The sequence below is a fragment of the Colobus angolensis genome, unplaced genomic scaffold (genome assembly GCF_000951035.1).
Source record: "Colobus angolensis palliatus isolate OR3802 unplaced genomic scaffold, Cang.pa_1.0 Scaffold354, whole genome shotgun sequence".
In the NCBI taxonomy this organism is placed as follows: Eukaryota; Metazoa; Chordata; class Mammalia; order Primates; family Cercopithecidae; genus Colobus; species Colobus angolensis.
The window spans coordinates 633,016-650,427 of NW_012116866.1; the positions used below are offsets into that span (position 1 = coordinate 633,016).

Consider the following 17,412-nt stretch of genomic DNA (forward strand, 5'->3'; position numbering starts at 1 on the left):
AGAAAGAAAGAAAGAAAGAAAGAAAGAAAGAAAGAAAGAAAGAAAGAAAGAAAGAGGGAGAGAGAAAGAAAGAAAGAAAGAAATTTGGATAAAGGAAAAAGAAAATAGGAACAAGATAAGCTAGAGCTAAAGTTAATATAGAAGGTGTATTGCATTTGGTTCTATACTACTAGCTGATGATGAGTTTCAACTTTGGCTCTGAGCTTCCTAGAAATCAAGTCAAAAAGTAAAACATAATTAGTTAACATGAATCGCAGTGGCAACAAAGTATAAATCCACTTTTTATTAATGTCTCTGTTTCTAGGTGGGATGGAGTAGCATGCAGTAAGTAATCAGTGCTCCCTCTAAAACTAACTGGAAGAGCTAAATAAAATTCATAAATCATCTACTTGAAGGAATCTGATTGTTTCTGAGGCAATGAGAATGCAGAGACCAAGACTTCAGAGAAGGTAGAATCTCAGAGAGGTGAGGGAACTTCTATAGCCACTTTCAGCCATTTGCCCATTTGGAGCAGGGGCAGAAGGCTGACTCCGGGTTTGGCACTAGCAGAGGGTCACTACGGGACAAAATCAGCAGAGTTTTTGAGGGAGACCTGGTATCCCTCGAGCATGCAGCATATCTCACTCAGCACATGTGCCAAATGCTGGGGCTGTGTGGAGGAGGAATGTAAGGAGAAGCCCTCTGATGAGGTGAGCTGAGTTTTTGAGAGTTGGACAAGACACAGATTAGAGTTCAGGGCCTGGCAGGGAGAGAGAACACATGGGAGTTTTTAAGAAGCTCTGGAAGACCAAGAATTCAGGCTTATATCCTACCAGCTACCCAGAATGAAGACACTCTGCTCTGCTTTCGAGGTGGATTTGCCCCATGCCCAAGCCCAGGGCTCCTCCCATGCCAATATATTTCTCAAGTTAGCAATGCCTGTACATAGATAGTACACATCATTGCATACTTCCTATCTTTAATATAGGTTACAGTAGTTGAAAGATTGAATCTGACTTCCTCCCTTGAAATGCCAGTCAGGATATTTACATATATTTAACCACACTTTCCTTTAAGTATAACAATCAAAATGCTCCGCTTGTGGCCTTTAGGAACAAACATGAAGGCCTCACCCTCCCCCGCAGCCCTGGGCTGCTCTACCACTTCAAGGAGATGGGCTCTCCCAGTTCTCTAACACTAGAAGGTTGGATCCCTGCTGCTGCATTTTAGTAGCTTCAGCTAAAGCGGCCTCGGTTCGTTATCTTCCCTCTAATTTACTCACTCCATACTCAGCATCTCATCATTTAAAAGGATGATATTCCTAAGGGTTCCTTCTTAGCTTCACAACATCTTTCTGAGATCAAGTCTCACATGGCATCATTTAGATCTTTTTTGTTTTGTTCTTTGGGAAAAAAAAAAAAAAAAGGCCGGGCGCAGTGGCTTACACCTGAAATCCCAGCACTTTGGGAGGCCAAAGTGGGCAGATCACCTGAGGTCAGGAGTTCGAGACCAGCCTGACCAACATGGAGAAACTTCATCTCTACTAAAAATACAAAATTAGCCAGGTGTGGTGGTTCATGCCTGTAATCCCAGCTACCTGAGAGGCCGAGGCAGGAGAATCTCTTGAACCTGGGAGGCAGAGGTTGCAGTGAGCCGCGATCACGCCATTGCACTCCAGCCTGGGCAATAAGAGTGAAACTCCATCTCAAAAAAATAAATAAATAAATACAGAGAAGCCTGGGAGTTTCCTTGACTTCCTTTTTCCCCCTCGCCCTTCTTATTCATCAAACATTTGTTGATTGCCTATATAAGCCAAGCACTGTCATAGGTGCTAGTCATGAAGACACAAAAGATTATCATTACACCAAAGACAAAGACCAAAGTCATAAAAATCTCTGAAGCAGGAAAAAAAAAGTTGCATAAATTTTTGTAACAACTCATCACCTCCCACTTAAGCTCATAAAAAAACCTCACTGATTTTAGTGTCTTAACTTCTACTTTACTGTGTATGTGTCCAAACCACTGAAAACTTCTGTGAGGGCTATCTTGCCACATCCATGCTCTTCAGAGACCCACAGGCCAAGACCAAGAGCTAAGTCAACAATCACACTATTCTCCCCAGAAAAAAAAATAAATAAAAAATAAAAATATATATATATATAGTAATGGATATGCTTGGCCTGAACACAGGGCCCTACATCCCTTTAGAGTTAGGGTGGCCATAGTTCAGGACCATTAGAAGCTCCATTCCCCAAAAGCAACTTAAGTCTGTCTTGGGGACCACAAAGGACCTTAATGGTCACAAATGGAGTTTTTTTCTCTTTCTTCCTCCGGCATCATCTGCTTGATAGAAACTATTGTTTCATAGTGTTTATTTTCATTTTCTTCTCTTCCAAAAGTAATAAGTCACAATCTCTGATATTTGCATGTAACTTTTCAAAGCCCATTTATTTCCGTTATCTCATTCAATCCTCTGCAGTAACCCTATGAAGTTCAGAGAGCAAAGTTTATGGACCCCATGTTATAAATGAGCAAAGTGAGGTGCAGAGATTTACCTAAAGTCACAAAGCTAGATAGTGACAGAGCTGGAACTAGAATCTGGATCTCTTGATCCTCATTGTCATTGTCTAGTAACCGTATCACATGGTCATCACACCCTGCTACCAGCATACACACCCTGTTTATAGTGTGATCCTGAGGGTCAAGAACCACCAAGCTGGGGAAGAATCTGGACAGAGAGCCCAGGGAGAATTATTGCTTGTCTAATTTTTAGAACGTGCTGTGAACATATTTACACATATATTTATGGAATATGTATGTACATATATAAAAATATGTATCTAAATATAGACATTTGTATAGATAGATATATCTATATATACATACATATATACATAAATATGCACACATATATATTTAATATATATTATAATATTTATATTGCTTTTTATCCTGTATATATGTTTGTTTCATATCCTTTTCCTATTTTTTATCTGTATCAATGTTTCTTACATACTTATAAAACTATACTGTATGTTCTGATCTTATAGACTTGAAGCCCCTAGAGTTCTTGTCAGCTTTCAGAAAAAAACGTTAATAAGCAAATATGTGAAGCACCAGTGATACACGGCCCTAATGGCCCCAGTGTCTGATTTCCATGGTAAGCAGGGTCCCTGTCTCCTTGTCTGCTCCTGCCAACACTGTTGTTCTTCTGTAGACTCTTAGTCTTTCCACACGAGAGCTCTGAGCAAACCTGAGCTCTGCAGGTGGTTGTGAAAACTGAGAGGTCCAGAGAAGGGACTTTGTTTGAAGCTCTTCCTGCAGTCCCATGATCATGTTCCTGGCCCCAAAGTTTAGACTCAAGGAGACTAGGTCTCCATGGGCCTCTATCCCTACTGACCACAGAAAAAAAGTGGAGCCTTATTTTTTCTTGCATTACTTTTAGCTCTTCTGACTGCCTTTTACAAGTTAGGAATCCAGGCCTCAGAATGCAAAACAACAGGGTAAAGGCAAAGTTTTAGGGTATGAACCGGGAATTCACCTGGCTACTTTGGATGGAAAGCTGATGATGCAGTAGATGCCTTGGAACCCTTTTATCCCAAGATACAAAGCCCAGGAATTAGGAGAAGTCTGCTCTCAAAGAAAATGAAATATTTTTACAGTATAGCATAAATAATTAAGTTAAAATATAGAGAACAGTATAGAATAATAGAAAGACAAATAAAATCTGCCATTATCACAGCACAATATACAAAATTAAGGAAGAGGACAGAAGCTCTAGCATTTATTAATCACATTCTGTGTGTTTGATGCTATGCTAGATACTTTACATATATTCTCTTACTCTTTGTAGCAGCCCTTAAGGCAGCGATCAGTGATAGGTGTCAAGACTGCGATTAGAGAAGCCAAAACTCTGACCTTGCTCTCCCAGCAAGTAGGCAAAGACTGGTTAGGTCCAGTAATAGTCTTTTCAAACATGTTTCTTCCTATCACTTCATCTCCCTAAACCTCAGTTTCCTCATTTGTACAAGATTATATTAAATCAGTCATTCTTAGCCTTTTCTGGAACTGGTCACAGAGTCTTTTGAGCATCTGATAATAGAAAATTTTTTCCTTCTGCAAATGTACTTTTGTTTTCACACATTAAGTTTGGAGTGCAATTTTAGGGGATTCACAGGTCTCTGTAGCCCATTCACGGCTGGTCCATGAATCTGGGGTTCTTCTGCCTTGACATTCCTTGAGTCTCACATTCCACAGGCAGTAGAGCACAGAGGTCAAGAGCATGCTTGTGGCCGAGTGTGGTGGCTCATACCTGTAATCCCAGCACTTTAGGAGGGCGAGGTCAGGAGTTCAAGACCAGTCTGGCCAACATGGCAAAACCCCTTCTCTACAAAAAACACTCAAACTAGTTGGGTGTGGTGGTGCATGCTTGTAGTCCCAGCTACTTGGGGAGCTGAGGCAGGAGGATCGCTTGAGCCCAGGAGGTCGAGGCTGCAGTGAGTCATGTTCATGCCACTGCACTCCAGCCTGGGTAACAGAGCAAGATGCCCTCTCTGGAAACAAACAAACAAAAAACTCTTAACTGATACATTGTTGGAAATTTGAAAAACAGGGATAAAGAAAAAAGGAGAAGTAGAAGAAAAGAGCATGCTTGCTGGAGTTGGGTCGAATCCCAGTTCTGCCACTTAGCTTTCTCTATAACCTGGTGTGAGTTACCTAATGTTTCTTGGCCTCACTTTCTCCTCTGTAAAATTGGAATAATAATACTACTATTATGTAATAATACTAATACTAATAAGATTATTGTAAGGATTAAATTTGTTGACACCACTTAAAATGGTACCTAGAATATATTAATTGTTCATTGAATATTCTCTTGAATTTTGAATTCTCTTTTTCCCTAGTCGGCACAACAAAGGGGGGTCAAGGGGCAGATGAGTTTCTGTTTTATCCACAGAAAGACTCTTTTACTGGCAGGAAGGATGCCAAAGGCAACTCTCAGGCATCAGCCTAGACTTAACAAACACACAAGCAAGAAAGAGCCAATCTGGGCATCTTCTAGCATTGCTCACTTAAGATAAATTCAACCAAAGAGGTCTTTTGCCAGCCTTTTATATCTTTGTCTCAGGGCCCTGTTCAGGCCATCTAACACACAGTCCCCCCTACCACCCACTCCCCACACACACATACACGCAGATCACAACACTAGCACCTCAGGCCTGGTTTCACAAACCTGAAACTAGCATCACCTTCTCATTAACAGACAAGGCCACATACACCTTCTCAGTACATCTCTGGGAACATGAATGATGAGAACCCAGGGAAACAAAAGTGAGTTTCCAATTTGGAAATATGTGTAGGTGAATTAACACATAGCAGCCTTGGTGGAAGACAAGGGAGAGGTGATAAAGGGACAATCTGGTGCAGAAGGGAACCAAAGCATCCCTGGTGCTTCAGTTTCTGGGTAGGGGTAAGTTGGCCCTGCAGGGCTTCTAGCTCCGGCCTTCCTCATTTAGCATAATGAGACTAGATGTTCACACTGTATATCCTATTCATCTGACTCCATTCTTTGGCCTCGGGCTGTCCCTCAAACCTCAATTACATCTCACCCCCATAAAGGTACGTTGGAAGTTGGTTGCAGAAAGGAAGCCATGAGGCTGCGCAGATATACATGATTTTTAGATAAAGGTCAATTTAGCACATCGCTCCCTGAGGGCCCAGGTGGAAATCACCTGGGGTTGGGAGACAGGTAGCACTGCATCCTTGTCCTAGCTTTACTATTAACTAAATGTAGAGCATGGGCAAATCACTCACCTGTTTCGACTCTGTTTCCTCATCTGTAAAATGAGGAAGAGTGACTTAGATATTTCTAAGGTCCATTCCAAAATGAATAGTCTAGAAATTCTAGTTGTCTGACCCTAAGAACTCAATGACACGTGGGATTGATGCTGGAAAGAACGAAAACCACAGTGGTGCACCTAAAATAAATTTGGGGCCAGGAGGAGAAAAGCTCTTCCTCTCCTAATCCCAAACCCTGAATGGCTTTGCCACTCTTTTTCAAAGTGGAAGCATTCTGAATACCAAAAGGGGACTCCCACCCCAGGACTCTGAACTGGTAGTAAGTTGCCTGCTTCCTATGACGGGAAAGTGTGAGATGAAAATGGGAAGTCCCAGCACTGCCCTGCCCCAGCTTTGTACCATGGATCCTAAAGGCCTGGTTTGCCTGTTGAGAAGAAGAGATGTTTCTCCCTTTCCTAACCACAAACAGTTGTCACAAGCCAAGTCAGGGGAGTAAGAATAAGCACCCCTGTGCTTTTTATACACAACAGTCCTCTAGTTGGCTGAGTGGGTCCCAGGGCTTCAGACCGCTGGGCTAGAATTTTCAGGGTCATCAGGATACTTCTGTTCATCCTCCTATCTGGAAAAACATAAGGTGCCAGTTCCCCACCAACCATTGCCACAATGGTTTTATGACCCCTAGGGGAGGCTGACACTGATGTACACTCAGACAACTACTGCAGCCCAGTATTTTAGTACATGATTGTGGAGTCTAAAGAGGTCCCTTTCCCATGGAGATACCCTTAGTTCTCCTATCAAGTTTGGCAGTCCCAGCCCAAGTTGGAAATAGGGGAAAACTTGACTCAAGGATCCCACAGAGGAATGGATCCCCTACATAGCCCTGCTGGCTCTCTCACTCATTACCCTCCACTAGGAGCCCCACATGTTCCTCTCCCTCCTCTCACCCATTGCATATGCTGTATCTTCAGCCTGAAATGCTACTTCTTGGCCCCACCTCTAGAGCAAAAGATGCTCTGGAGCAGGGTGGCTTGTAGCACTGTGATGCTCCTGCAGGTTAGGCTAGGGCAGGGTTTCTGCACTCACCTGCCACTAAGCGGAGTGTTAGGGTTTAAAATTTTTAAGTATTTATCAGTCACTTCCTGTGTGCCTTACCCCAAAGGCAAGATTCTCCTGAAATTCAGACTTCACATCCCTGAGCCTGGGAAGTGGTAGGGAGTTGGAAATAAGTAGTCTTTCTTGCAAAAAAACAGCCATGCAACTTCAGGGGCTATACCTCCAAGCCCAAAGCCCAACAAATCTTCCAGTATGTGCTATAAAGTTCTCACACTATAAAAATCACAGCAATTTTGTAGCAGAAAGGGTACCATAGATTATCTAATCCAACTTAATCTTACTACAGGTGAAAAGATTAAGGAAGTACAGAGACACATAACAACGTCCTCACTGTCACACAATTAATTTATGACCAAGTCAGGATTATAATTAGGGTTGTTACTCAAAAGTAAGCTAAATACTTTTTTCCAAGTTAACTTCAAATCATTCATCAGAAATAATAACATTGCAACCATCTGTTGATTTGTAGAAATGATTTTCAGAAATTATTGGGATGATTATTTGTTTGATTTAGATGTCACTAGCTAAATGGTATTTCTGATCCATGATTTGGATATAAGAAACTGCCTCAAATTCTTCCAGTAACTTCCCCCACTGGATGAATGAAGATTAGGTTCCAGTTCCTGGTGCACCATTGCAGCTGGAAGATAGATGAGAACACTGCCCACAATTCAGGACTATGTATGTACAATTTCATGTCAGCATTTACCACAAAGTCTTGCATAGCCTACGCTGCAGGCCCCATTGACAATGCTGCCTTTAACACTGCCATTACTGGAAATGCCACTAACACCACATGCCTCACTGCCTGCTTTGCCAAAACTCAGATGCTTTAGAACAGTGAGCCAAGAACTCTGCTGCCTTCGTGCCTCGGCCAACTATCTCTGTCATACCACTACTACTCTGCAGCCTCCCTGGATGACACCAGTGAGACATTTATGATTTAAAATAGTAGAGAATTTTTGGCCGGGTGCGGTGGCTCAAGCCTGTAATCCCAGCACTTTGGGAGGCCGAGACGGGCGGATCACGAGGTCAGGAGATCGAGATCATCCTGGCTAACCCGGTGAAACCCCGTCTCTACTAAAAAATACAAAAAACTAGCCAGGCGAGGTGGCGGGCACCTGTAGTCCCAGCTACTCGGGAGGCTGAGGCAGGAGAATGGCGTGAACCCTGTAGGCGGAGCTTGCAGTGAGCTGAGATCGGGCCACTGCACTCCAGCCCGGGCGACAGAGCAAGACTCCGTCTCAAAAAAAATAAAATATTGAATTTTGTCAAAAGCCTTTTCTGCATCTATTGAGACAATCATGTGGTTCTTGTCTTTGGTTCTGTTTATATGCTGGATTACGTTTATTGATTTGCGAATGTTGAACCAGCCTTGCATCCCAGGGATGAAGCCCACTTGATCAGGGTGGATAAGCTTTTTGATGTGCTGCTGAATCCAGTTTGCCAGTATTTTATTGAGGATTTTTGCATCGATGTTCATCAGGGATATTGGTCTAAAATTCTCTTTTTTTGTTGTGTCTCTGCCAGGCTTTGGTATCAGGATGATGTTGGCCTCATAAAATGAGTTAGGGAGGATTCCCTCTTTTTCTATTGATTGGAATAGTTTCAGAAGGAATGGTACCAGCTCCTCCTTGTACCTCTGGTAGAATTCAGCTGTGAATCCGTCTGGTCCTGGACTTTTTTTGGTGGGTAAGCTATTAATTGTTGCCTCAATTTTCAAAGGGCTAATATCCAGAATCTACAAAGAACTCAAACAAATATACAAGAAAAAAACAAACAACCCCATCAAAAAGTGGGGAAAGGATATGAACAGACATTTCTCAAAAGAAGACATTCATACAGCCAACAGACACATGAAAAAATGCTCATCATCACTCGCCATCAGAGAAATGCAAATCAAAACCACAATGAGATACCATCTCACACCAGTTAGAATGGCCATCATTAAAAAATCAGGAAACAACAGGTGTTGGAGAGGATGTGGAGAAATAGGAACACTTTTACACTGTTGGTGGGATTGTAAACTAGTTCAACCATTATGGAAAACAGTATGGCGATTCCTCAAGGATCTAGAACTAGATGTACCATATGACCCAGCCATCCCACTACTGGGTATATACCCAAAGGATTATAAATTATTCTACTACAAAGACACATGCACACGTATGTTTATTGCGGCACTATTCACAATAGCAAAGACTTGGAATCAACCCAAATGTCCATCTGTGACAGACTGGATTAAGAAAATGTGGCACATATACACCATGGAATACTATGCAGCCATAAAAACGGATGAGTTTGCATCCTTTGTAGGGACATGGATGCAGCTGGAAACCATCATTCTTAGCAAACTATCACAAGAAGAGAAAACCAAACACTGCATGTTCTCACTCATAGGTGGGAACTGAACAATGAGATCACTTGGACTCGGGAAGGGGAACTTCACACACTGGGGCTTATCATGGGGAGGGGGGAGGGGGGAAGGATTGCATTGGGGAGTTATACCTGATATAAATGATGAATTGATGGGAGCTGAAGAGTTGATGGATGCAGCACACCAACATGGCACAAGTATACATATGTAACAAACGTGCACATTATGCACATGTACCCTAGAACTTAAAGTATAATAAAAAAATAAAAATAAATAAAAATAAAATAAAATAAAATAGTAGAGAATTTTTAAAACATAAACAAGATTATTTATCCTCTCTTGGTATCTGCTGAGATCCCAAGATGGATATTTCATATCATATCATATTCAATGTTTCTGCTATCAGCTAAATCATGCTAATACTTAAGGCTTATTGACCAACAGTCACTGTAAAATCTTCAACAATGAGCTTCAATTAATTATTATTTCATTTTTATTTTATTGAGTTTAATGCTGAGCTCAGTAACTATTAACCAACCAATATTTTATATGCAATAACCAACTAAAATGTTTCGATAATTTAATAATTGGTTGCATATTGGATTTGCTTATAACCTAGGTCTCCTGGCTTAAGTTCTATTTGTTATATCATGTGGCCACCCTATGGGAAAAACCTAACTGGCCAAGAATTTACTCAGTCTTTCAGTGCCTTCAGTTACCTTTCAACACTTTTAGTTATAGTCAGTCTTTCGGTTGACACCAGTAAGGACTCCTGAAGAGTCATCCTTAAATCAACATGCATTTATTATATGTTGACTTTATGCTCAGCAGTGTGCAAGCTATAACATTCTATGAGCCTCAGGATTCATGATAGACTCTTTATCACTGATAATGAATGAAAATTTCTCGTCTGCCTCAAACACTCATCTCTGGTTTGACTTGGTAAAATAGAAAGAAATAGCAGAGGGAAGGATTAGTCCTTCAACATGTCCTGTTTTCCTATAAAGGTCTTTGCAAATCGAGATGTCTGTTTCTTTTTCCCTGTCAGAAAGAGCCAACAGAAATACCTGGCACCAGAAATAGAAAAAAAAAGAAAAACAGCTGACTATTTGCTGTCTTCAAACAGCCCATTTCCTATTCCAGGGCCACAGTGTGGACTCTAACACAGAAGATTAGCTCTCCTGGTTAGTCATTTAAATGTCCTCATGGTATGCCAGTCTCTGTGAGTATGCTTACCACCAAAACATCCCACCACTCCATACACTCACAGCACTCTTCCTTGGAACTCAGAGCATGAAGAATGTAGTAGGAGGCAACCAAATATCAACAATTGATTGAGAGGAATACAGAGCAGAAAAAGGAAAAAATGGTACCCAAGTTAGGATCTGAGATGCAACAGCTGAGCTTATTATGAGAAAGTAACAAGGCACTGGGCTTCTTCAACCAATAATTCTTTGATTTTAAGGAGTTTTGATCATATTTCCTATTGAAGGTATAAAGAAAAACCCATGCACATGGAACTTTTGTGGAAGGAGGAGAGCAAGCATTTCACAAATGAACCCTTATGCTATGAAGAGGACAAAATTAAAGCACCCTCCAGGATCAAAATATAGCATGGAACAACTGGAACTCACATATACTGCTATGGGATGGTAAAATGGTAAAGCACTTCAAAACAATTTTTGGTATTATGCAGAATAGTACATCATATGCTATACATATGAAAGTTCCACTTCTAAGTGTATACTCAAAGGAACTGAGTACTCATCTCTACCAAAAGTTTTATACAAGAATAATTATAGGAGCTTTGTTCATAATGGGCCCAAACTAGAAATTATCCAAATTCCCATCTACAGTAGATTGGCTAAATAAAATATTCAAACAAATAATATACAACAATGAAAATGAATAGTTGACAACTGCATGTAACAGTAGGATGAATCTCATAAACAAAATGTTAAGTGAAAGAAGCCAGACACAAAGAGTATTTATGCATCATCTAATTCCATGTATATAAGTACAAAAATGGGCAAAACTCATCTATGTTGCTGGAAAGCAGGATAATAGCTACCTTTGGGGGGTGGTGAGAAAAGTTACTGGAAGGGTGCATGAAGAGAGTTTCTGAAATGCTGGTATAGTTCTGTTTCTTAATTCGGGTACTGTTTAGATGTGTTCAGTTTATAAAATTCATAAAATTGAACACTTAAGCTGTGTGTACTTTTCCATGTTCATATTTATGGCAAAAGGAAAAAAAAATGACTCCAATTCTTCTCCAATACCTGCATCCCAGATCTTTACCATCTAATTTTTTGTGCTCTCCCACTCTGACTCTGGGCTTGGCCACATGAATTACTTTGGCCAATGAGACATAAACATGATTTCAGCAGTGACTTGAAAAATGTTTGAATATTCTGGCTTCTGCTCTTGTTCCTGTGCAATTTCCAGGAAAACATACCCAGGCTAGTCTGCAGGAGGATGAAACAGAGCACAGCAAAGTTGCCCCATTCATCTGTGCCACGGCCATCCTAGATGAGCCAATAGCCAGCTGACTCTCAGTTATGCTTGAGTGAATCAACACAGAACAGAGAACAGTACAAACAAGTCCAGCTAGGAGCCAAATAAATGTTCATTTAAAGACATTGAGCTTTGGATAGGTTGTTAAGCAGCATTATTGTGTAACAAATAATACAATTATTTATTTCCATTTAAACTTTAAAAATGCATGTAATACAACATAATCCCACAAAATTAGGCTCGAAAGATTCTCCTAACCTATTTATTTTGAGCATGGCCACACCCTAGAGGAAAGAGAACCTGCCTGAGATCCCACAGGACCAGGATCCCAAAAGCATAACAGGACATCCAAGTAAAATCAAAGCCTAAGACAGCCAGAAACAACTCGTAAACCAACCTGAAGAAGTTCTCTAAGACATCTGAAAATTCTGTCCTGTTTTTCTCAGAAGATGCAGAAGCAAATGGTTGCTTCTGCCACCTCCCATTTTTTAAACGCCCTCTTACTGCACCCTACTCTATATAAGAAAATCTTTTACAATATTCAACAGGTTGTATTAAAATACATATATATGTGTGTGTGTGTGTGTATATATATATGTGTGTGTATATATATATATATATAAAATATTAGTTTTTGGTCCTATTTCACCATGGAGAAAGAACTTTGTAGACCCTCTTGGCAGCTTTTAGACCCACCACTGAACATTGATGGGTTTTAACATCTGCCGGTCTTCTAGCATATAGCTGAGTAATAGCCATGTTACCTGGATTAACCTGAGCTTTTGCAGAACTCAAGATAGGCAGCAGCAGGAACAGCACCAAGAGCATTCTGGGAATCAGGATCATCTCAGAAGATGGTGTTGGAACTGGAGTCTGCCGCCAACCAATAATGCAAGAAAACAGAAAGGGAAGGAGAGGAAATGAGTGAGGCAGATACTGCCAACATGAATGAATACACTTCTCACAGTTAATTTTGTGTTCCTGCAGTGTTTATTTTTATATATGGGACTTCAAATCATAGACTTTGGGAGTTGACTGGCACATCCAATAATCACCTAGTACAATAATTTTCAAACTCTATCAGATTGCACACTCATGAAATTTAAATTAGCAAAACTACAGTCAGACAACAAAGTTTTCCTAAGATAAATACTTACCCAAATGGTGAATAATGGTAAAGTAAAACTTATATTTATCATGTAAACTGATGTTTTCAAAATCTTAATACTGATTCCAATATTCAACCAAGAGAAACATTCAATACTTTTAATGTTTGCCTTTCAAAACATATACGTTCAATATTTATCCCAATTCATTATCTCTAGAGTGATACCTGGGATTCTGTATTTTCAGGTTTCCCCAGAATGATTCATATGATAATAGATTCGATTTGAAGACATCAGTATGAACTCATGTTCAGCTTAATAAGGATACAAATAGTTACATATGGAAATATTTGTAGACATGTGTATATGCCTGGGTTAGTATACACACATATGTTCCATCCGCTGAGAGGGCCTAGAGGCAATGACCTCCCAGTAGCAATGAGAAAACCTAGTGCTCAGATCTTGATTTCTACTAACCATTCTTCAATAAAGGGAGACAGGATTCCTCAGGAAAATGGCTGATTCTGCGAATGGAGCAGAATATACACAAGATAGACTTGGAGTATCTTTTAGTGCCAGAAATTGAGAAAACGTACACACAAAAAGATTATGGGGGATGTCAAAGGGACACAGTAGCCCAATTAATGAGTTCCCCCTCCAAAAAAAGTAGTATTGAACTATAAACCAAAGAATAAAATAAATATCCATGAATCCATGCTGCTATAAATTAATGATTGAATAAACAAACGGGGAGAATAGGCATATTTCCAATGCAAAAGAATTCCAAATAATTTATGTAGATAATCTGCTCTTAAGGAAATGAAGCATTACTATCTCCCTTCCCCAGCTCCTTAAGAGTAAGTTGCATGTAGTTACTTTGTCCCAAGAAGTACAGTGTAAAAATGGAGAAAGAAAAAGAGTCACTTTTCAGTGGAGAAATCTGACAAACACTTCCTCAAGACAGGGTGATCAAGGTTAACACCAACACTGATAAGTCATATTGATGGTATGTGTCCTTGATATTATGTGATGAAAATGACACTTTACCTTTGTGGTCTTTCACCCAAAAACCTATTACCTCAGGCTACTTATAAAAAAAATCACCAGACAAATCTCAATTGAGGGAAATGCTGTAAAGTTTCTGTTGAGTAATCCTCAAAACTGTCAAGGCAACTAAAAACAAGGAAGTCTGAGAAACTGTCACAGCTAAGGGAGCCTAAGGAGACATGATGACTAAGTGTAATGTTATATCCAGACAGAGGACATTAGGGGAAACTGAGGAAATCAGAATAAAGAATGGACTTTAGCTAATAATAATGTATCCATATCAGTTCATTCATTTTGACAAATGTACTATGTTAATATAAGATGTAATAATAGGGGAAACTGGATATGGGATATACAAGGATTTCCTGTACTAGCTTCACAATGATTATGTGAATATAAAACTGTTCTAGAAGGCCAGGCACAGTGGCTCACGCCTGTAATCCCAGAACTTTGGAAGACCGAGGCGGGCGGATTACCTGAGGTCAGGAGTTCGAGACCAGCCTGGCCATCATGGTGAAACCCCGTCTCTGTTAAAAATACAAAAATTAGCCAGGCATGGTGGTGAGTGCCTGTAATCCCAGTTACCTGTAATCCCAGTTACTTGGGTGGTTAAGGCATGAGAACCACTTGAACCCAGGAGGTAGAGGTTGCAGTGAGCCGAGATTGTGCCACTGCACTCCAGCCTGGGTGACAGAGCAAGACAAAAAAAAAAACACTGTTCTAGAATACAAAGTTGATTTTGATTTTTAAAAAATTCCCTCTGAGTAACACTAATAATCAAGCAAGCATTGGATGCACTGTTAGAAATAGTGTGTGACACAATATTATAAAGAAAGAAAAAATTCTCTTAAGCTGGAGTGATTTGGGAAGGCTTCATGGAGAAAAAAATATCCGATCAGGTTCTTGAAGGATGGATAAGACTTTAATAGGCAATAACAGGGATGGAGTAAATAAGGAGATGACATGAGTAAGGCACTTTCTTTTTCAGGAAACAGAAGCTTTCTAAGACAATTTCTGAGCAGTATAATACTGACACACCCAGAGGGGCTAAAAAAAAAAAAAAGCAATATAGTCAGATGGTTTTGACTGAAGAGGATGGATCCAAACAAATAAAACACAGAAGATTTAAATTACCCCATAGTGAGGGGCTGAGGGGCGTGTGATCCACAACTACAAAGGGTGATGAGCATAGTTTCATAGCATTGATTTGGGTAAGATAAAATACATGTCTCAGTGTTCCTAGCTACTTCCAGCAGCAGGAACACTATTTCCATAAATAAGTCCCTAAAGAAACATGTGCAGAGAAAGAAACACACAGGTGAATCCTGGAGACATTGGTCTTGGCTATAGTTGAGCACTAACTCATGACCATAATCCAGGATGTCCTTCCAGAGCGACCCGAGCTCTTTGTAAGCAGCCATTCAGTAAGCACTGAAGCCCAGGACTGCCCTGGCTCACCGCCCTCTCCTAGCAGCCTTTTGCAGAAGAGTCCTAGAATTCTCTCTCTCCTGTGGCACCTCTCTCATGGGTTACTGGCCGTAACTTCCTCCCCTCCATAACCTTCCCCAGTAATTCCTTCTGCAAAGAATATCTCCCACACCTTATTTCCTTTCTTGCCTTCACCAAAACACATGCTTCATTTAACTCTATTGGATCCTTCACAACATTGTTATAAAATTATCCATTTAATCATTAACTTCAAAATGGCTCATTCTTGTATTGCCAAAGTATTACTTTATATCACGTAGAAAGTATGTGCTCAAAAATGGTTTTTAACTGAACTACGTCAAACTTACTAAGTGTTCAAAAAATGTTGACTAATTTACTTTTTGAAACTGTTGCTGGGCTTCACGCTGCGAATCTCTAAAAGCAGTAATTATTTTTCTGTTTTGCTTAAAATTAGACGACTGTCAGCTAACAAACAGAGCACTGTAAAGCACCTAGAAGTATTATACCTATACCATGTGTATCTACTGCGAATCAGAGATGTCTCTTACAATATTCACAGTAACTCAATGAGTTTTGTTTTCAACAACAGGGGAGCTAAGGAGAAAGAGGTTAAAGCTGATCAGGTTACACACCTGATAGGTGACCAAACTCATATGTGAACCTAAGGCTGGTGTTACTTCAAAATCCACATGAGTTTTTGTTGTTGTTGTTGTTGTTCCTTCTTTTATTTTTGCTCATCATCACACTATATCATCCTTCGATCTGGGCTCCACCTACTTCACCAGAGCTGCCCTTCTCCTCATCCTTTCCACCTCAGTCACACTGGGGCTTCTTTTCTTTTTTCTTCCATTTTCTTTGGCCTAAGGACCTCTGCCAAGAACTTTCTCTCCTCTCTTTGCCTAGTTCAGATCTCCACTAAATGGTCACTTTCTCAGTGAAATATTCTCTGATCCCCTTGATTGTTACATGCTCTAAAAACATGTTTCTATATAGAAGTGATCATAGCTTCTCACTATATATTCATTGCTGTGATTGTTTAATTTGTATTACCCCCAACACACACAAGCTCCATGTTCATTTTATTCACTATTGTAGTCTCAACACTACCAGAGTGCCTGGTAAGTATTTGCAGAATGAATTAATGATTGTCTTGAGCCATATATTCAGTGACTACATCTGGTCATTTTAAATTCCATGCCCTAAAAGGAAGTATCTCCAAAGCTTGTTGTGAGCAGAAAAACCCTTTTCTACACCTTTGAATGAGTCTTTCCAAGGGTTCAATATTTAAACAACGTGACATGTGAACACAACACAAAAGAAGCATGTCAAGGACTGCTGAAAAAGCCCTTCTCTACCCACTTCTTTAGTTAGTAGTAGAAATCCCTTTGGCAATGTATTTAAGCCTTAAGAAATAAAACTCAAAATGCAAACACCACCGGTCAAGCCATTGGCCTTCATTCATTCATTCAGCAACTATTTTGTAAATAGCTATTAGGTGCTATTACAGGTGATAAGCACATCAGTAAAAAAGGCAAAGAAGGTTTCTGCCAACATGGAACTTATAGTACATAAGCAAACAAGTAAATGAAGAAGAATTTTAAAGAAACATATGTACATGGAAAAAAATAAAATACAGTAGTGTAATACAAAGGGAATGAGAGTTATTCTAGGTAAGGTGGCCAGCAAAGGCCTCTCTGAGTATGTAATTGGTATATAAATAGATAAGCAGAACATTGAAGAGAATGAACAACTCAGAAAAGACTCATGAATAAATGGAAATGTACCACCTGAGAAAGGGAGCATTTAAACTTGGTGAAGAAGTTCCAGATGCTTTGGTAGTCGACATAGGCATGGGCAAGGACTTCATGTCTAAAACACCAAAAGCAACGGCAACAAAAGCCAAAATTGACAAACGGGATCTAATTAAACTAAAGTGCTTCTGCACAGCAAAAGAAACTACTATCAGAGTGAACAGACAACCTACAGAATGGGAGAAAATTTTTGCAATCTACTCATCTGACAAAGGGC

At 40.0% G+C, this 17,412-nt stretch overlaps 1 protein-coding gene across 2 annotated transcripts in view; it reads right to left on the bottom strand.

The window, feature by feature from the left end:
- The window catches only part of DDR2 (discoidin domain receptor tyrosine kinase 2), a 166,286-nt gene that overhangs the window by 48,610 nt on the left and 100,264 nt on the right, over window positions 1–17,412 (bottom strand). For both annotated transcript variants that reach the window (XM_011952963.1, XM_011952964.1), the window contains one exon: window positions 12,547–12,655. In XM_011952963.1, coding sequence (XP_011808353.1) covers window positions 12,547–12,628 — 82 coding nt within the window. In that variant the 5' untranslated portion in view covers window positions 12,629–12,655. The remainder of the gene's footprint in view (window positions 1–12,546; window positions 12,656–17,412) is intronic.